The 21,916-nt window shown below is 33.2% G+C and overlaps 1 protein-coding gene and 1 long non-coding RNA gene across 2 annotated transcripts in view; one reads left to right on the top strand and one right to left on the bottom strand.

The window, feature by feature from the left end:
* Positions 1 to 8,041: 8,041 nt before the first annotated feature.
* LOC141652152 (uncharacterized) lies at positions 8,042 to 10,008 on the bottom strand. Its single transcript, XR_012546994.1, has 2 exons — positions 9,645 to 10,008; positions 8,042 to 8,584 (listed from the first exon to the last, which is right to left on the bottom strand). It is a non-coding gene; the product is annotated as an uncharacterized LOC141652152 (long non-coding RNA).
* A 3,710-nt stretch (positions 10,009 to 13,718) lies between these two features.
* Positions 13,719 to 21,916, top strand: part of LOC141653267 (DExH-box ATP-dependent RNA helicase DExH14) — a 35,246-nt gene continuing 27,048 nt past the window's right edge. The window contains exons 1-12 of the mRNA XM_074460981.1: positions 13,719 to 14,000; positions 14,990 to 15,051; positions 15,681 to 15,849; positions 16,827 to 17,259; positions 17,348 to 17,413; positions 18,167 to 18,271; positions 18,365 to 18,664; positions 20,163 to 20,279; positions 20,357 to 20,416; positions 20,796 to 20,867; positions 20,970 to 21,086; positions 21,180 to 21,341. Coding sequence (XP_074317082.1) covers positions 13,894 to 14,000; positions 14,990 to 15,051; positions 15,681 to 15,849; positions 16,827 to 17,259; positions 17,348 to 17,413; positions 18,167 to 18,271; positions 18,365 to 18,664; positions 20,163 to 20,279; positions 20,357 to 20,416; positions 20,796 to 20,867; positions 20,970 to 21,086; positions 21,180 to 21,341 — 1,770 coding nt within the window. The 5' untranslated portion in view covers positions 13,719 to 13,893. The remainder of the gene's footprint in view (positions 14,001 to 14,989; positions 15,052 to 15,680; positions 15,850 to 16,826; positions 17,260 to 17,347; positions 17,414 to 18,166; positions 18,272 to 18,364; positions 18,665 to 20,162; positions 20,280 to 20,356; positions 20,417 to 20,795; positions 20,868 to 20,969; positions 21,087 to 21,179; positions 21,342 to 21,916) is intronic.

Below are 21,916 nucleotides of genomic sequence, written 5' to 3'. Positions count from 1 at the left end.
AATTTTTTGTTTAATCTCACTAAAAGTTTGCGTTTTATAATAATAATAATAATAATAATAATAATAATAATCAAAAGTTGCGGTTTATAAAAAAACAAAATAATAATAATAATAATAATAACAACAAGAACAAGAACAAGACCCATAATAATAATAATAATAATAATAATAATAATAATAATAATAATAATAATAATAATAATAATAATAATAATAATAATAATAATAATAATAATAATAATAATAATAATAATAATAATAATAATAATATTTAAGTTAAATTAATTTAAGTTAATTTAAAATCGGATTCTATAAGTTTAGTTCAGATTCTATAAGTTCAATTCAGTTTAGATCCTATAAGTTCGATTCGATTCGATAAGTTCGATTCGATTCTATAAGTTCGATTCGATTCGAGATCATATAAGTTCGATTCGATTCGAGATCCTATAAGTTCGATTCGAGATCCTGTAAGTTGATTCGATTCGATTCGAGATCCTATAAGTTGATTCGATTGAGATCGATCCGTTTCAGTTCAAAAGAACAGGGGCTAAGAGATCTCTTAAGTTTTTCCGCTTAAATAAATTAGGTTATAAGTGGGCTTTATAACATCATATGTACAACTGGGCCATTCTGATTAATTTCGACTTAAGCTATAAATGGGCTTTATAATATCATATCTACAACTGGACAATACTAATTAATTTCATACAATAAATTATTCTATACCATTTTAAAAAGGGGATAATATTTTTTTAACTTGCATAGACATATTAACGGGATATTCTTATTTTGTTACATACATGAAATTGCACTAATTATATGCACAACGTGATATAAATATTTTACTATTATTATTTCTAAAACTAAACATTATGATCAAGAACTTTTTTTTAGGAAACATTTTCTAATTAATTCTATTATTCTATCTTTTTATACAAACGTACTACAGATTTAGAGTATTCATAAATTGTTATTACTTCTAAAAAGAAAAACTTGCTTATGATATTTTTTTTACACTTTAACTTAATATTTGTCTTTGCTCCCTATTATATGAAAACTTAAATTTTGGTTACTTTTTTTTTTAATTGTTTAATAACCCTTTCAGTGGATATAGTGATATAATTAAAAACAATGTTTTCTTAAAACAGAGTTAATAAAATAATTTTAGCAAAACCGACAATCTTATACGGAGTAATTAAAAGTGTTGGACAATCTCTTTTCTAGCTCTTAATACAAAATTACTAATAGTAAATTTTATAATTAAATTTCAAATGGAGTTAAATATCAATAGTATAATTATTAAATTCTCTAATATTCTTATCTGAAAAACCGCGCATTTGCGCGGGATTTATACTAGTTAGGAAATAATTGAATTTGAAACAATATCTCAGTTATTTTTTTTCCCCGTTTTTACGATAAAATTGCCTTATTGTATCAGACCAGTTTAATATTTGGAGATTTTCTTACCATAATACTACTAGTTTCAAATCTGTGCTATGTATTTGGGCCGGCATTAATATTTTTGGATGTATTTTTTTTTTTTTTGCATTTCTATTGTACTTATCTAGTTGGTCTAAATCAGCGATCTACATAATTAATGTTTAAACTTGTTACAAATACGTGTTCACATGCAATAGTTTAAGAGGAAATAACAAAGGATATTTTTTTTAAAAAATATATCGTACTATCTATTTTTTAAAAATTATGCATGTAATTTATTTGCATTATATGTAATTCAATCCCGTAACTAAATGTAATACCTTCTCGTAATTATGTAATTTTATTATTATTTAATTTGTTTTTTAAAATTATGTAATTCATTTATTTGTAATTAGTTTCATTTATTCTGATTTGTAATTTATTCCGCTTATATGCCATTAATTTCATTTATTCGAAACGTATAAAATTATTTCATAGTATTATTTCATATTATTTGTTCTAAGACGGAATTTGTCGCATGTTTGTATAGGCGGAATTCTGAAGAAAAAAGACATTGCACACTAACGGGTTCCACCATAACATGTACTCTATTTAAAAAAAAAAGGCTGAATTAATGACGTGGCACGCCCTGGATTGAGTATTGTCTACTGAATTAATTAAGATAAGATATGGAAAAATCTCTTTTTATATACAGTAATTATTTTAAAAATTTATTTCATTGTGATCTAGGTAAGTTTCATCGATACTTTTTCTCAAAAAACAAAAAAAGTTTCACTGATACTTACCAAAAATTTGGATAGCAGCATAACTCAAATCTCAATGCTAGTTTTGAATATACTTATCATAGTAGGTAGACCTGTTAAATTCTAATTGACGGTTTTCGAGGTCAAGACACTAAAATTTAGCCCCGAACCAGAAATAACCCGTTATTTTAGGATTGAAACCCGATCCGGATAGGTTGACCTGTTTGGTCAAAGGTATCCTTTAGTGTGTCGATCAACTTTACTCCATTGTCGGTCGACATGATCTTTGCTCAAGTTGGTTGCTATTTTGCAAGTTTATCGATCGAGCTCTCTCTTCACTGTGTAGACCGATTCATTCTCGATCAATGTCGATCCCCAGGATCCTTTAAGCTCTTTTTCTTCCTTATCACTCTTTCGAAAGTAGTTTCTCTTCTTAAGGATGGTTCGAAACTCCTTCTCAATTGGACTTAGAATAAGAAGCTTCCATTGCCATCTTTGACGAGGTTTTAGCTCACATTTGCATCTTTGGGCTCAAGAATCAAAACATATATCTAAAGTAGCAAACGCCGAGAATATGATACTCAAATGACTCTTAAGAGTTAAGAGCATCTAATAAGCTTAGAAATACCTGCCAAAACGATAAAAAAAAGTGCATATAAAATGCACACATGAAAAATACCCTTCTTCAATTAGTTCTCTCAAGTCCCAATTAACTAAAGAGTTTTACCCATTAATTCGAAATGACCCGACGACTTGACATCTGAAATTGATCAAATACCCGAGACGACTCGACCCCCTCAAGATGAATTGTTCCAAATTATTTTGTGTAGACCATCCAGTTTAGTCCGTATTCGAGCGGGGTAGAACCATTAGGGCGGTAATACCCCCCTTATAAGTCTAACACTTCTACATTCCCGAGCTCGAACACGAGACCTCTAAGTTAAGTCAACCTCATATGAGCTGATTTAAGTGGTCATGGGTACCTGACCCAAATTTATATGATTTGATTAACCCATTTGATACCTTTAGGCCGTACTTCCCTTTCACCATTTTTTCGCTACCACTTCCATGTATAGTTTTATATATTTGTTATGCGGAACACACTTTTATAATGGTCGATGTAAAACAAAATGAGTCACTAAATCAAAGGTGTTTATTCTTATTGTAAAATGTAAAATAACAATTATTTAATGCATGTATAAAGCATTTTTTTTGTCACGAGTTTTTAAGAAACAAAGGATTTTATCACCCTAACACAAATAATACAACGAGAACGTCTCCCTTGTATTCTACCCTAAAGTAGTGTTAGCAAAAGTTGACCAACTTGAAAAACTCGCCCCCCACCCAACCAAAATCAAATCCGTTAGAACTTGAAAATATGGTGAACATGAAACAATGGTGAATCTCAAAGAAAATCTAGTGTGTTGTGGTTGGAACCGTTGTCTTCAAGCCTCGTTAGTCACCCAACCACTTAATAATCACTATGTCGAGAGGAGTTAAAAATAACTTCATGAGTTTATGCAGTAAAATGTACAATTAGTCTCTCTTGTGACGGAGTATATCCGTCACAAGGTGTAGACGGGCCAAATCAATACCATATTAATGGATATGGATAGTAGTGGGGCAGGCTACATAATATTAAATTGAATGAATTGTTGGGAAAGCAAACAAAAAAAATAATAAACAATGGGGGAGCTCCCCATATTTCGTCTGTGTCAGTGTAATTATACAACCCAAACCTCACACTCTCTCATCACACTCTCACATAAGCTTTTATTTTTTTAATCACTCTCTCATCACTCTCTACACAAAATCACCAATAATTGTTGTTTTCTCTTTTGAATCGCCATTTTAGCATCTCAATCTCCGTCATCAGCTTGATCTCTACAAATTTTTCACATTCCATGGGTAAGAAATAAATGGCGAGGAGGACACCACCGAAGAAAACTATGGAAGGTATGATAATATTGATATTGTTCAATGTTGTTTGTTGTGGAATGCGGTGTCAGGTAACATTAGGTGAAAGATATGGTGTTTATTGTAAAATGTTGTTGTTGAAGCATGCATGCATGAGTATATTTAATAAATGGAGATGTTGAACATGTTAATGGTGACATTAATGTAATTAAATTGGGTCAAAAAAGGTCAGATTTGGTGTTGTTAAGGTTGTTTAGGTTGAAATAATGTTAGGTGAGGTCAGATTTGGTGTTGTTAGTGTTGTTTTGGTGCATAAAATTGATTGTATTATGTATGCTTGAATTGAGTAGTATTGGTGATTTTGTTTTTGTAGACAAAATCACCAATAATTATTTTTTTGTGATTTGGATTATTGATTTTGTTTTTGTTGGTAGCTAAGAAGAAAGGCAAAGGGAAGCAGGCGATGCAGAAGGGAAAAGAAAAGGTGAAATATGGGGTTTCATTTAGGGAGCCGGTGGAAAGAGATGAAGGGGAAGAAAGTGATGAATCAGAGGATATTTCGGAGGAAACTGAAAGCAGTGATGAGATAGAAGGGGAAGCCAGTGATGAGGGGGAAGGCAGTGGCGACGATGAAAGGGAAGACGACGGCGAGGAGGAGAAGCAGGTGTCGGAATCGATGATCTTGGCTTGCGGATATCTTTGAGTAAAGTTGTCAAAATGGCAGCTGCTATGGGTGCAAAGAAGATGACCAATGATGACACAAGCACGGTAGATGGTAAGCTGTTAGTGATTTGTCTGGGAAATGTGACCATTTTATCTGATAAATGTCCAGTGTTTTATCTGATATATGTGACGTAGTCAGGGTTATATGCCTGTGTTTGGGTGTTTTGACCAAAATTTGGCAGGGTTACAAATATGGCAAAACAGGGTCACATATTAGTCACTTTTGACATGTTACTACTTTGAGCAGTAGATGTAACAGATCTATTGTGGTGATTTAAACTAAATAAAATAACATATCCTTGTTATCTGTAAACAGTCTGATATGTGACCATTTTAGTGTAAAGTAAATATCATTGTTGTTTAAAATATGACCACCATATGATGAACATGTTTATATCTTCACATGGGTACATAATTGAGTAAAAACTTGTAGGCTTATACACATTATGAAACAGGGTAACATCTAAGCTTAACATGGTCACATATGTTGTCAAGTTTAAAATGTCACCACTTTGACCATTGTAGTTGTTATATGTAGGTATGTTCAATGTTGTCAGGATCGAGATTCTACTTTGGATCGATAGGGAGGGTAGAATCGAATCGGTAGAATCGGATCGTAGAATCGTAAGATTCTACAAACTCACCAATTATAGTTTTTTATTTGGTAAAAACATATCAATGAAGATCAAAATACTTATTTATTAATATTTATCCACAAAATATTGATAATTAATTATTTTAATATTATTATATGAACATGTTTCTACAACGTACCCGAAATTTGAGTTTTACGATGTCATTATATAAAAATATATATTAATTTTTTTACTATGAATCGAATCGTAGGATCGTAAGATCGTAGGATCGTATTATGATTCTACCTCTAGAAATTTTCAGATGATTAGGATCGTAAGATTCTACAAACTTGATAGAATCGTAAGATCTAGGATCGGTCAAGCATTTTTAGATCGTAAAATCGTAGAATCGTAGGATCGAATCGGGATTCTGACAACAATGGGTATGTTTAAGTGACATCTATGATTCTTAAATGGTGACATGTATATTAATGGTGAATATGTGATCATGTTAATCATTTGATGTATCCCTTTTTGGATGTGGTTGATTATAGGTCAAAGCATGTGAAAATGGCAACCATAATTAGGAAGTGTGATGACATTTGTTTGAGTGTTAGGATGTGACCATCTTAGTTGCTATATGTAGGTATGTTTAAGTGAGATGAACATTAAATTAGTGTTATCAGATTAGTTTAATCTGGTGACATCTATGCTGTAAAATGGTGACATGTCTGTTAATAGTAAAAAAAACTGACTATCTTTGTTAGCCGAGGTACCTATTTTAGGATGTGGTTAATTGAATATGAAAGCATTAAAAAAGGTAACAATATGTAGAAGAATGATGACATATTTTATAGTTCAAAAATGTGACCATCTAAGTTGTAATATGTACATGTGTATAATTAAAATGAACATTATAGTATTGTCATAAGTTTAGTTTAGTATGGTGACATCTATGCTCTAAAATAGTGACATGTTTGTTAGTCTAAAAATGTGGCCATCTTTGGTAGCTGATGTACCTATTTGTTGATGTGGGTGAATTTATGTAAAAGCATTTAAAATGGTAACATTAAGTAGGAATAATGATGACATAGTTTTTAGTATCAAAATGTAATCACCTTAATTGTAATATGTACATGTGTTTAGTTGAGTTTAATATTGAGTAATGTCATAAGCTTAGGTTAATATGGTGACTTCTCTTCGTCTAAAATGGTGACATGTTTGTTAGTCTAAAAGTGTGGCTATCTTTGTTAGCTGATGTACCTATTTGTTGATGTGGCTGAATTTATGTGACAACATTTAAAATGGTAACATTAAGTGGAATAATGATGTCATAGTTTTTAGTATCAAAATGTAATCACCTTAGTTGTATTATGTACAGGTGTTTAGTTGAGTTTAACATTAGAGTAATGTAATAAGTTTAGGTTAATATGGTGACTTCTATTCGTCTAAACTGGTGACATGTTTGTTAATCTAAAAATGTGGCTATCTTTGTTAGCTGATGTACCTATTTGTTGATGTGGCTGAATTTATATGACAGAATTTAAAATGGTAACATTAAGTAGGAATAATGATGACATAGTTTTTAGTATCAAAATGTAATCACCTTAGTTGTAATATGTACAGGTGTTTAGTTGAGTTGAACATCAGAATATTGTAAAAAGCTTAAGTACCTATTCAAGGATGCGATTGATTAAATGAGAAAACATCTATAAATAGTGCAATGAGTGTTATTCTAGCAATATCATAATCCTATTCTGAAATGTGACCATATGTCTAACATTTTCATATTGATCCCGCAGAGATTAATATGCAACCCGAGGCGCTAAGAGTGGAAAAGACAAAGTCAACTGTTAACCCATCGGGTCACAAGGTTAATATACCATTGACCGTCCTCCAAAGCCTAGCAAGAAGAAATGAAACAGGGGCACAGTCCGTTTATTTAAGCGTCGGTCTATAGTAATTAAGACTGTTAGTTTGATCAAGGATGTGTTATTTTGGGTCACACTTTTTAGTCCATTTTCATGCTAGGGAAACACTCCTTGTTTTGTAAGTATGAACAAATGTGGTCCTTTTTCTACTGAACAATTAAGGTCACATTCTGAACAATAATGTTGTGACATATGTAAACCAATATGGTCACATTGTTAGCAGTAAAGTAGTTACATTTTGAAGATGTTAAAAAATTTGACCATGTTATCAAGCACAGTTGTTATCGTGTTAAGTTCAAGTGAAAGCCCTCAAACATAAGTACATATCATTCATAAGGCGGTCACATTTTCAACAAATTTGAATATGTTACCATATTTAGTCAATTATGTTAATATGATAATATTGGTATATTTCTTAAACATAGCTACATCTCTTTAACCAGGTGGTCACATTGTCCTTAATGACATATATATCAACATGTTTAGTCAATAATGTTTACATGCATGTTAATAATATTGCTACATTGCTCAAGCAATAGAAGATATCTTTGACCGTCAAATATAAGTGACCATGTTTAGTATCTTTTTTTTTTTACATGTTAAGAATAATTTGTACATATCTTATTTGTACATATCTTTGGTAAAGTGGTCACATTTTCAACAATCACTGATATGTCACCATATTTAGTCTATTATGTTCAGATGTTAAGAATAATTTAGAAAATAGATTTTTATAATCTTCCAAAAAAGCAAATGATTGGTACATTTCACTTCTAAATTAGCAAAAATATACAATCAAACATGGGCACATTAGTAAGCTAAAATGGTGACATTATCAGCATTTCCTGTCCTTTTGTGCAGTGATCATATTGGACGCGAGGCAACGACGTACATTGAAGTCCCCCCTGACACAACCTCAGTCCCTTTCTTAGCCTTCTTTTTCGGCCCCATGTTCTTTTTTTTTCGTTGGCTGCGACCCTTTGTTGTACAACGTAAGGGGTCAAGAATAGGAGGCACGATCACCTCTATGGTTGGTTGATCTTCCTCCATGTTGAGGTTAGAAAGTAACAATTGCACTTCTTCGTTAGCCTTAATGAACAGTTTATCCACAACAATTCTTGGGTCAGCAACATTCTGGCATTTTGTGATTAGATAAGTTTTGGAACGAAAAATCACCCTTTAATTTCCCAAAGTGAGATATGGCGTTTTGTTGAATGTGCCACTGACATAGACGATGTCTCGTTGCTGGATAAACCTGTGAACAAATGTTACCACCCGTAGTAGTCAATGTAACCATAATAACAATGCTTTATTGGTCTTGGCACAGTATGACACAATGTAACCATGTTAACTTATATTGCTACATACTAAAGATGACAACATTTATGAAAGAAGGTGGTGACATAATAAAATAAGACACAATGTAACCATATTACCTTACAAAGCTAAACACTAACATGGAAACATTTATGTAGAAACATGGTAACATAAGACAATATCATGTAATGTAACTATGTTAGCTTACATTGCTACATACTAAAGATGATAACATTTACGTCGGAAGGTGGTGACATAATAAAATAAGACACAATGTAGCCATATTACCTAACAAAGCTAAACACTAACATGGAAACATACAATGTGATATAAGACAATATCATGTAATGTAACTATGTTAGCTTACATTGCTACATACTAAAGATGACAACATTTATGTAGGAAGGTGGTGACATAATAAAATAAGACACAATGTAACCATATTACCTAACAAAGCTAAACACTAACATGGAAACATTCATGTAGGAACGTGATGACATAAGACATTATCTTGTAATGTAACCATGTTAGCTTATATTGCTACATGCTAAAGATGACAACATTTATGTAGGAAGGTGATGACATAATAAAATAAGACACAATGTAACCATATTGTCTTACAAAGCTAAACACTAACATGGAAACATTTATGGAGGAACATGGTGACATAAGACAATATCATGTAATTTAACTATGTTAGCTTGCAATGCTACACACTAATGTAACCATAACATTAGTACATTCCTCAGTTAAGGTGGTCACAATTGAAAAATCACTTATATGTCAGTATGTTTAACCTAAGATGATATGGTGACAATTGTAAAGTCAGGTGATCACAACTGAAAAGGGGTGTTTTGTTAAGAAATGGTATCATCTTAGTCAGAAGTGTAACAATTTATTGGATTTATATGAAGGTTAATGTGATAACATATATTAACAAACATGGTGACATGGTGGTTTTTGCATAATGTTGTCATATTAGTCGGACAATGTCAAACCTTTTCAATGGCATTTGCAATTGCTTGGTCTTGGTCATTGAAAATTGAGACAGGAGGGACATCCTCACCCATGGATTTGAGTGGCCTATCTTCCACGTCGGCCCTACGAGATATAGATTTCTTGATACTGAATCCCACGAGTTGCGAATGTTTCTTCTACAAGCTGAAGATATGTTCCCATTTTGTAGCTTTTATTCCAAGTAATGAGCTTGAAACATCTGTACCTATGACAAGAACAACGAAATTTTAATCTTTGGTTAAAATGGTTACACTGAAGTCTAAAATGGTCACACTGTACGCTAAAATGGTGACATATATGACTGATTGTAAAAACTTTTCAAAACGCATTTTTTTACAGACGCAAGTAAATGAGGTGATTGTTAAACATCAATACCTATGTCAGATTATGTTAAACCTTCATCTAAAATCTCATTAACAACACAACACAAAGGATATCAATCATAAACAAAAAACCAACACAATTTTCCATCCAAATTGCAATCTAAATTTGCCCTAAAATCTCATCATCAAAATCATCACAAAATATCATCAAGAAAGACACATTTGTTGCCCTAAAATCTCATCAACAAAGACACACAATTTAAAAATAAATAATACAAACCTTTACTCATCAACATCGTCACGAATTCTTCGTCATTACCATCAAACAATACTTCAATGTCCTCATTTTTTTTTGCCATAACAACCCCAGATCTACACATGAAAATACAAAAATTCAAACTTTTTCGCATAAATCAAACAAAAACCCAATAAAATTATCAATTTTGAGTAAAAAATAACATAAAGATTGAAATCTTTTACATAAATAAAAAAACAACCACAGATCTAGCTATCAAAACACTAAATATTCAAACTTTTTAACATAAATCAAACAAAAACCTAATAAAGTTATCAACTTTGAGTAACAAATGACATAAAAATTGAAATTTTTTACATAAAAAAACACAGTAATCAATTACCATCAAGCAATCTACCATCATCGTTCTCGGCATCATCAATTTGCTCCTCTAAAATCGTCAAAGTAGTTGTCTCCTCTGCTAATTTTGAATTTTTTTTTGTGGATGTATTTGTGCAATTGCAGATGAAATTTTAGATGAAGATTTGAAAGAAAATTGGTGTTGTGTTGTTATTTTAGATACAAATGAAACTGACTAGAAAATGAAGTTTTAGGGTTTTAGAGAGAGAAAGTTTGATTTTTAAAAAACAAAATAAAACTAAGTAGAAGAAGAGAGAAGTTCGTAAAAACAAAAACAAAAAAAAAAACAAAAAATAAAGAGAGAAGGACTGACGCCTCTTACCTAGGGAACCCAAGGGAAATTAAATATGATTTATGGTGTGATGTCAAGTCATCATCCAACTTGCATACCATTTGGAGAAAATTCGGCCCATTTCCTTCTCAAATAGTACTATCCGATCCGTCTTCAGCTTGTGACGGATACTCTCCGTCTTCAATGAGAACTAGTTTGAATGCTCGTGCGTTGCAACGGGGTAATTAACTTATTTATAATGCAAAAAAAAAACATAAGGGTTTAATGTTTACATTCTATGTCTAATAATTTGTTTACATATTATTAAAATATTTCTTTCAAAAAAAAAAGATTAATAAATACGTGGGTTAACTCTTATTTATAATCATATAATCACCCCACCTTATACTAATCTTTCGATGTGGGACAATTCTACTATTTTTTTTTTGGGAAAGGTTAAGTATATACAATTCTACTATTTATAAGTAATATATTCACCAAACTTGGATTATTTTTCTGATGTGGGACAATTCTACTATTTATACGTAGTATATCATCAAACCTGCATTGTTTTACAATGTGGGACAAATAACATACTCAGAATTACACCATCTTTTTTGCACTTAGTTCGACATTCAACCAGATCCCGAATACCGAATACGGTTAATTGTTACTCATTATATCTAATAGTTATATTTAAGTTTAATAATATGATCAAGTACTCTCCATTAATATTTGTCGTTTTTCTTCATTTTTTTTTATCATAATTGAGATACGGAAATTTCCCGTGGTACCCCTTAATTTTGTCAGATTTTTCATGTTACCCCTACTTTTAAGAATCTGCTTATGATATCCTTGAAGTTCCATTTTTTTTCCCATGGTACCCCCTAATATAAAGGTTGTTAAATAGACGTTAAGTTTGATGGCGTGACAATAAAATAACAATTAATAAATAATACTCCCTTTATTGTTTTATTGGTACGGATATCTCTTTCTTTTAAATGAAAATTTAATTAACTATATCATTATAATATTGGAAATTTCTCATGGTAACCTTGAACTTTGATAGATTACATATGGTACCCCTAATTTTAAGTTTCTACAAATGGTACCCCTGTGTTCACCTTTTTCTTTCCCATATTACCATTTGACAACTTCCGTCATAATGCCATTGCTCCTATGACTTTTGACGCCTTTTTTCTTTTGTTATCTATTACACAAACACTTCATCATCTAATTCTTAAATCCATATTTTATTTAATAAACTAACATTTAATACCTAAATAACAAAACACAAATAGCATGGCATGCTCAATTACTCATCTAGTTACTCATAGGAGTAACGTCGTTATGAAAAAAGTAAACACAAAGGGTATTATATGTACAAACTTAAAATTAGGGGTATTATGTGTAATCTAACAAAATTCGAGGGTACCATGAAAATTTTCCGTTATAATATTGACCATTTTATCGATCTTTTTCCCACCTAAAAAAATGTTACAACTTTAAAAATTTAACATTTAATTCAAGATTATGTTTAAAGTCTCTTATATAATAAGTATACTTTGAGAGATTCAATATATTTGGGGTGATACCTAAGTTCCAAGGATAAATCATATTTGTAATCACGGGATCACCCCACCTTATGATAATCTTATGATGTGGGACAATTCAACTACTCCGTATTTATATGCGGTATATATTTATCACACCTACATTATTTTTCAATGTGAGACGAATAACATATTTAAAAGTACACCATATTTTTTGAACCTAATTCGACATCCAACCCGATTTAATAATAAGCAAATACTATATTATCTATTAATATTCATCCGTTTGTTTTTTATTTTTTTATTATAATTAAAATATGTGCAAATGATATGAACCTATACTCTAATGATAGATTTTTTTTAACAAAATTCTAATTATATTATTTAAACGTAGTATATTTACCACACCTACATTATTTTCAATGTGGGACATACAAAATCTATAGGTAGAAAATATAATGATATAAACTTTTAAGAGCTCTCCAAGACAATACTTAAGAAACTCAAAAGATTTTGGGTTGACGCCTAAGTTCTAAGTATGCCTCCTATTTATAATTATAGAATCACCCACCTTATACTAATCTTTCGATGTGGGACAATTCTACTATTTATATGTAGTATGTTCACCACACTACTTTTTTTTCAATGTGGGACAAAATATACTAAAAAGTACACAATTTTTCATATTAAGAAGTACACCATCTTTAATATGTGCAAATAATATGAAATTTATACTCTAATGATAGCATTTTTTACCACAAAGCTAATTATATTATTTTCATAATTTTTTTAACGATTTTTTTTGACAAATGAAATGTAAAAGTTTGATATAAAAATTGGAAATATCACTTGAATATAATTTAGGAAATATACATATTATAATAATTAAAAGATTCTCCACTTTATTTTTTACATCAAAAATTATACTTTCCTAAATTTATTTTTGATGATGTGGACGCTCTCAGATCGCTCGAAAAAACTCTCTTTTATGTATATATATAGATATAGATATATAGATTTGTGTAAAATGTATATAATTTTTCTATTGTTGTCAAAAAAACACAATGTATATGATTTTAAAATTGAGTAGGAGCTAGACCCCCTTATACTCTGATAAGGAAGATACACCACAAGCTTGAATGCCTTAACATGAGTTCAAACTAATAAATACGGAGTAAAATTTTATTACACCCAAATTTGATCCAAACCGAAATCACCTTGATTAATCCTTGATCCAATAATAGCTTGACCCGATTGACGATCCGACAAAGACAATTAGACAAAGAAATGGTCTAGTCTAGTCTACCCTATTTTAAGCCCAAAATTGATCATGTAGGTTGGTTCTTCGTTTATACTGCCCTACCCACCATTGATGCACAAAGCACACGCACTTCGGAACACACCTTCGAATCATACACTTCTCCAAAAATGGTGCTGCAACTTCCTCGATTAACAAACTCTCTTCGTAAACCCTTCGACACTGACGGCGCTTATCTTCACCGTAAATCTATCCTCCATAACCTCAACCGTCAAAGGTATACTCGCTATTCTTCATATTATTTTTCTATAGAACACTTTCATGCTCAATTTCGTGTTTTTACTGCAATTGCGAGCATATTATGAAGTTATCACACTCCATATTTTTCAGTTTTTGATAATTTAAGCTGAATTTCATATTTGGCTGCAGATGCAATGTGTTGAGACTCTTGATTTTCTCTATTTTGTGATTTTTTTTCATGCTTTATTTCTTGTTTAGCTGTAATTGCGAGCGTTTGATTTACTTTGATGCAGTTGTTCATACTCTATCTCTGTCAATTTTTGATATTTTATGATCAAGTTAATGTTTTGCGGTAATTGCGACATTTAATTTAGTTTGATGCAATGTGTTCAGACTCTAGATTTCTCCAATTTTTGGATTATTTCGTATTGAGTATCGTGTTTACTGCAGTTGCGAGCATTTGATGTTGTTTGATGCAATTCCTCTAATTTCTCCAGTTTTTGTATTTCATGCTCAATTTCATGTTTTCCTGCAATTGCGCATTTGAATTAATTTGATGCAATTTCAGATACTCTATATTCGCCAGTTCTTGAAATACTTATGCTCAATTTTGTGTGTTTAGTGCAATTGCGAGCATTTTGAGTTAGTTTGATGCAATTTTCATTATTAATTTTATGTTTCAGTGCGATTGCGAGAATTTATTTTAGTTTGATACACTTGTTCATACTCTAGATTTCTCAAATTTTAAATTACTTCGTGCTCAATATAGTGTTTTACTGCATTTGCGAGCATTTGATTTTGTTGACGCAATTTTTCACACTATATTTGTCCAGTTTTTGATAATTTCAATTTCGTGTTTTACTGCAGTTGCTGATTTAGTTTGATGCAATTTCTCATACTTTACATTTCTCCAGTTTTTTGTAATTCTTTTTTTTTTTTTTTTTTTTTTTTTTTTTTTTTTTTTATGTTCCAGTGTTTTACTGCTAATGCGAGGACTTGATTTAGTTTACTTTTTGAATTTTTTAGTCAAGCGAAGTCGCTGGATGAATCGGAAGTAGCTCGAAAGATTGTGTATAATTGGGAACAAGGTGATTTCGTTACCTTACATTGCTATTTCTGCTTGCATTCGCATGAATTGGAAATTTATTGTCATTAATGGTTAATTGATTGAGTTCTTGTTTATTGGAATGAATTGTTAAATCATGCAAACGGGCCTAGGCTACACCGAAAAGGAGGTGAGACGGACACTTGATAAACACAAGGGAGGTTCCATTTTAATACCAATCGGCTATATAGGAGTAGCCCCCTTGATTTATAAAGTGATACAATCTCTCTTCTCCAACTAATGTGGGACACTCACACGTGGGTTTATATTCCAACATGAATAAAGGAGCTTTTTGCGTCGATTGTAGTTTAAGGATTTAAGTGATGTCGTTTGGTTTGCTAATTACTTCTGCTCGAATATACATGAATCGAGAATTCCTTGTCATTTTTGGTTATTTTGTAAAGTTATTGATGGCTGGAGTGAATAAAGGAGCTTTTTGCGTCAATTTTAATTTTAGGATTCAAGTGATGTAGTTTGATTGTGTAGTTAAAGGACCGGAGAGCCATCTTTGCTTGAATCGACATGACTCTAAAAGTGACTGTTTATGATTATTGTAGAAACTTATTGTGGGTTGGAATGAGTAAATTGACCTTTTTTTATTTGTGTGTGTAGCATCTTCCGAAGTCCGACAAACGTACAAACAATTTATTGCGGCGGTGGTAGAGTTGATAGGTGGGGAAGTGCTTTCAGATGAGCTTCGTGAAGTGGCATTGGCAGCGTATCGTCTTTTCAGTGACACTGGGGAGGAGGAGGCTGATCGAAGAAGGATCACCGAGAAAAAGTAACTTATTTTCTTGCACTACTTCATCTCTCCATTCCCTCTTGTTGCTTGAGTGTCCCTTTGTGCAACTGCTGCTGGGAGTTGAGTAGGTTTAGTGTTAAACGCGTTGATCATTTGTGATTTACACGAATTCCGTGGCCGTGTTCTTTTAGGAAGTTTCAAGTTCTTCGAGTTTATTTTCTCCCATTAGTGACTTTGCTCCTTTCCAATTTTGGTTACGTAGGCTAGGTTGTTGAGAGTAACAAACTAACAATTTCCACGGTTGAGTTCTTTTAAGTAGGGGGTTTCTAGGTTTCAGGCATGACATATGTTTGCTAGATAGTTTTTCTATTTTGAGCTGATTCCTCCTGTTGCTAGAAGTCATTCTATACACAATTATGTCAAGTCACATAGGAATAGTGACCAAGAAATCAAAGTTAAAACATAGTAGCAGCCCATTATGTTGTCACTTCTGGTTCCTGCTTTCTAATTGTATCAATTCTTAGTCTTCACTTCCTCCTGCCTGCCATGGCGGAGTTGGTGAGAAGCAACATTTTTAAATGTGGGAGTGTGTCATTTTTTGGATTTTGGCAACTCTTCAAAATATGAAAATTGCGGCTGGCTTATCCATCTTTTGTTGTTCTGTTTTCCTTCTGGCTTGTCCTCGGACTTTGTCAACCTTGAATAAATATATAAGCTTACCCCTTGTTTGGATGAAGGGAAAGAGAGCGGGACAATTTCTGTTTTTTGGATAGTTTGTTGGGTGTGGGAGAAATTGAGGGGTCCATTTTCCTAAATGCAAGCCAAATTAAAATCCTTTTTCAACAAAGGAACAGTATGGAAGGAAAACATCGTTGCTATATTCCCTTACCCTCCCTTTCTCATTCTTCAATTGTATATTTGTATGTAATGGTATCGTCTAATACTCGAATACAGGGCTGACTATTGTGCCTTTTGGATATCATTTTCAATGATGATTTTAACCTATGTCAATTCAGGTCAGAATTCCAAAAAATACTGGGCCACAATGTTGGCGATGGTAACCTAAAGAAAGTAGTGCACTTGGCACAGCGACTTTATGATATACAGCCTAAAGATCATACACTTTCTCCTTCAGATGACACCCAGAGTGATGATGATGTGGAATTTGGAATTAATCTTGAATTTAAACCTCCTTCACGGTTTTTGGTGAATGTATCTGTTGAAGATGAGGGGATAGAGGAGTTAGTTCCATCAACTTCACCTTACAGTGATTGGCCAGCAGCTGGGGCTGTTGACAAATTGTCTACTGCAGATAGGGTTCAATATGACCTAAAATGGCTGAGAGACTCATGTGATCTCATAGTGCAAGGAAATGCCTCCCAGCTATCACAAGATGAACTTGCTATGAAAATTTGTCGAGATCTTGATTCTAACAAGCCTGGGGAAGAGGTATAAGATTCTCTGTGTTTCAAGCATCGAAGTAAGAATTTGTACACTATAGCAACCTGGATTGAACAAAAATTGCACTATGTTGTAGATTGCTGGTGATTTACTGGACCTTGTTGGGGATGGTGCTTTTGAAACTGTTCAAGAGCTTATTTCGGTGAGATAAAGAATCTCCTTGGTTCAGCTGCTTTCCTTTCTGTCCAATTTAAATTTGTTGTTGTATATACAGTATCTTGCATGCATTATTTTGTAAATTTTTGTACTCACTCCGTTTATTTCTGGTCTTCAAGTTCTTTTTGGCATACTTCCGACGAAGTGATTAACAAATTCAATAAAATAACCTGGTGGATGGAATTATATGAACGAATTCAATATTCTTAAAGGTAGAATCCCATTAAAGTCACCGACTCCAGCGTTAAAATCTTGGCACTAAAGGGATGGCAGAGTGATGAGGAGGAGGATGGGGGTGCATTGAGTGGAGGTAGGAGCATAATAATACAGAAGTGTGGCAGTCGGCCGCAGTTGTGGTAACGGCTGCTCAATTGTGAGAACATTATGAGATGTCCATCACCTCCATAATGTCTTTTTGTAGCGGGACGCCACCTCTTATATATTGTGTAGTTAATATTAATATCTTGTTAAAAAAACACGTTGTGTTTCTTGGCCCTTACATATACCCTTCTTATTAGCCTGGATCATTTTTAAAGTGTAGGGAGATAAATGTGGAAACAAATTTTTGTATAAGATATGTGGACATATTACCCTTACATACTCTTCCAATTTGGGACCGAGGCTTTGATGTAGTATAAGTTGCTGGTTTTGCATTTAAGGTTTCTTTGTTTTGATTAGCCATCTATCGTACACTGTGGTTTGATCTTGAATTTTGTTTAATCCTCTTTATTTTATACAGCATAGGAAGGATCTTGTTGAAGCAATCCGTCACGGCTTACTAGTACTGCGGTCTGATAAATCAACTTCGAATAATCAACCTCGTATGCCCAGCTATGGGACCCAGGTACTCTAATACTTTTTGTGGGTCTTAAAAATCGTTTTGTTTCTTGTTAGCTGGAAAATTTGATTGTTCAATCACTTCAATGTAAAATTGCAGGTTACTGTTCAAACTGAGTCCTCACGGCAAATGGACAAACTTAAGCGCAAAGAGGAAAAACGCCAAAGACGTGGAATGGATCATGGGATTGAAGATGACTTTTCTGGTGCAACATTTTCTTCATTACTTGAAGCAAGTGAGAAGAAAAATCTCTTTGATGATGTTTTGGGAAGTGGTGGGGCTGAGTCATTAGGTATTTCTTCACTTCCACAAGGAACCGTGAGGAGACATCTTAAGGGATATGAAGAAGTCATAATTCCTCCGATACCAACAGCTCCGATGCAACCTGGGGAGAAATTGGTATTACATTAATTTTTTTCCGGATTATTTTTTCGTTAAGGTATAGCCATAGGCATAGCCGCATAGACTAAATGAAAGTGAAAGTAAACTTACTTAGAAGAGAGCACCAGTAATCATAAGTTTAGAGGGTGTTTGGTTGGAGCTTTTGGAATGAATTGTAATGGATTCAATCCATTCTAGTGTTTGGTTGGAGGTTTTTGGAATGGAGTTAGATACTTGACGAATTCAAACTCTATTCTAACCCCTTGGACTCCCATACCCGTTTATACCCCCAAGTTTCTAACTCCATTCCACTCAATTACTATTACTCTATCCATTCGAAGATCGAACCAAACAACTATTAGCGAGTATGGAAGTCTAACTTCGTACCTCTATGGTATCACACTCCATTCCAATCCAGTCTAATACTTTAAACCAAACGACACCTTAAAGTTTTGAGTGTAACGAGATAGTTAGCAATAAATATAATTTAGAGTGCTAATGTGAGTTATGTGACCAAAAATGGTTTGCAAATTGTAAAAGGAGCAATTCTTGAACAATATTGATTTATGTAACAACAAGATTTGAAGACAGAATAGAGTATTAGATTATTTTTGTTATACCCTTTCTTATTCACATTCTTTACCGCCACGTAGATCATGCTGAGCTCTGTAGATAAACCATGGAGATCACTGTTAAGCTCCGTAGATAAACCTTGGATGGCAAAAGTTTGTTACTCTTTAAGCTATTGACACCCTAAAAATTTCTTGGATATTAGAGTCAGAGAGCGCTGTGGAAGCTTATATGGTGATTGAAATCTGTGGTAACTGATAAACTTTACGTTGTTAGGGGCGGACTAAGGAGGTGGCCGGTAGTGGCCACTGTCCCTGCATCTTTTTGAAGATGTACGATATAGTAGCCTAGTGGTTTGAGAGGCAAGGATAAGGATTCTCTCCAACAGTTTTTCGTTATATTATGTTAGAAAGTGGTCTGAGCGACCTTTTTTAGCCCAGTGATAGTTTCTTGAGGAGTCATGAGAAGTGTACAACTAGAGATTAGGACTGGAAGCTGCCTCTTGACGAAGTTTGAAGTCTGATGATAGACTCATCCCTAATTCTCTGCTGTGGCAATTACTTGCTGCTCCAATCAACATTATTTCCAATGACGTAGTAAGCGTCAGTAAGTATTGTTGAAAATCATTTCTGGCAAACAGCAAATAATCAGGGGTCAATATGAACTCGCTGAACTTTCAATGGCTGTTTAGCCAGCAGCCATCATTTTATCAAATTCTATTTGTTTGAACTCAGCAATTGCTGTTCTTCCTCAATTGGAAAATTATCACATGCATTGAAAATTTTCTTCTCTTGCTTTAATGCAAGGAAATTATACTTTTTATCACAAGCCAAGTTTTGGTTACCCGTCCCATGTCCTCTCTGCTCACATCCTTGTAACTTTAGAGCATGTTTGGGGAATGATGTTGAACAATTTTACTCAATATCTATAATTTACACGTTTGCAGATAGAGATTAAAGAACTGGATGATTTTGCGCAAGCTGCTTTTGAAGGCTATAAATCTCTTAATCGTATCCAAAGCAGGATCTTTCGTACTGTATACTTCACTAATGAGAATATTCTTGTAAGTTGTTGGAAAATTGCACTTGTGTTGGTTCATTGGCATAGAAGAAGCCTCTTCTGAGCTATTCCTGTTTTCAGGTTTGTGCACCAACCGGAGCTGGCAAAACAAACATCGCCATGATTGCTATTTTGCATGAGGTATCATTCTTGGTCATGCCTCTTACAATTGTTGCCAGTCTTGTCAGCTTGCCTTGACTGTCTTTTGGCGGTCCTTTAAACGGGGAGAATTCATTATTTACATTACTAAGGATGTGTAAGACATGTCGGTACTGCCATGAGTATGTACGAGAGGCTGTTGGGGGATAAATGGTTAAAAAGGCTCTCTTATCAATCAATGAAACAATTGACGGTTTGTCAGCATCTTTGTCGATCTCGAGCTGCAATTATAACGAAGTAAAGTGTGATTCCCATATAGTTATGAACGAGATTAAGCTCTAGTGCTGTTGATTACTATCACAAGACTTCGTGCTAAGAGTCTAATGCCAATGCCATGACTAAATTGATACATGTTTGATAGATCGGGCAGCATTTCAAGGATGGATACCTGCACAAAAATGAGTTCAAGATTGTTTATGTTGCTCCAATGAAGGTAACAATCTGTTATAATTTCTTGATTGTCTTGCTGTTTTTTTTTTTTTTTTTTTTTTTTTTTTGGGTAATTAATAGGATTCTTCTTGCCTCTTTCCACAAGGCATTAGCTGCTGAAGTCACTTCAACATTTAGCCGCCGTTTATCTCCGTTAAATGTAACAGTGAAGGAGCTCACAGGAGACATGCAACTTTCTAAGAATGAACTCGAAGAAACTCAGGTTGCTTTTGATCAGTTTTCTGCTTAAGGGGGGCTACAGTTTCACTGTGTTATATTGATAAAAAAACTCATTTATCTGCTCTATTTCAATCAGATGATAGTCACGACACCTGAAAAGTGGGACGTGATCACACGCAAGAGCAGCGATATGTCACTGTCAATGTTAGTTAAGCTTTTGATTATTGATGAAGTACATCTGCTGAATGATGATAGAGGCCCTGTGATAGAAGCATTAGTTGCTCGAACACTTCGTCAGGTTAGGTTGTGCAAGTTTGATGTAATAATACTTCCATTCCATTTATTTTGCTCTCATTTGAATTTATTGGTCATCCTTCACCAGTTTTCAAAAATTGATAATATGAAAATACGTAGTAGTAGTGTTTATTGATAAATCAAACGTGGCAATATTTTTGAATTTAAATCTACATTGTTTGACCATAAAAGTCAGATGGGGACGATATAAATGGGTTGAAGGTAGTATTAGTTTGCGGATTATTTACTGAGTGCCTGGAAATTGTTGAGCAATAATTGACTTGTAAGATAACGTTGGCGTTAGAAGCTAGTAAACCTTTAGATCCTGAGACAAGTTTCATGTGGACTCCTTGTCCTTCTAGTTTCTTGAGTTCACCTTTTGCCCTTTAATAAAGATTTCTCCTAAGAATTACTGGCATGGAAACTGTTACTACACTGTGTCCATCAATTAACGTATAAATGAGTTTTTGGACTTCTAATCAGTCTCGTTAGGTTGCCAAACTTTAACTGGTAACAAGCAACTTTTGGTATTGATGACTTTTTTCGAGTTCTTTTGGTAATTGTTTTTGCTGAGCGATG

This window comes from Silene latifolia, chromosome 4 (genome assembly GCF_048544455.1).
Source record: "Silene latifolia isolate original U9 population chromosome 4, ASM4854445v1, whole genome shotgun sequence".
Taxonomy (NCBI): domain Eukaryota; kingdom Viridiplantae; phylum Streptophyta; class Magnoliopsida; order Caryophyllales; family Caryophyllaceae; genus Silene; species Silene latifolia.
The sequence above is the reverse complement of the archived record's forward strand: the minus strand, read 5'-3'. Positions and strand labels throughout refer to the sequence as shown.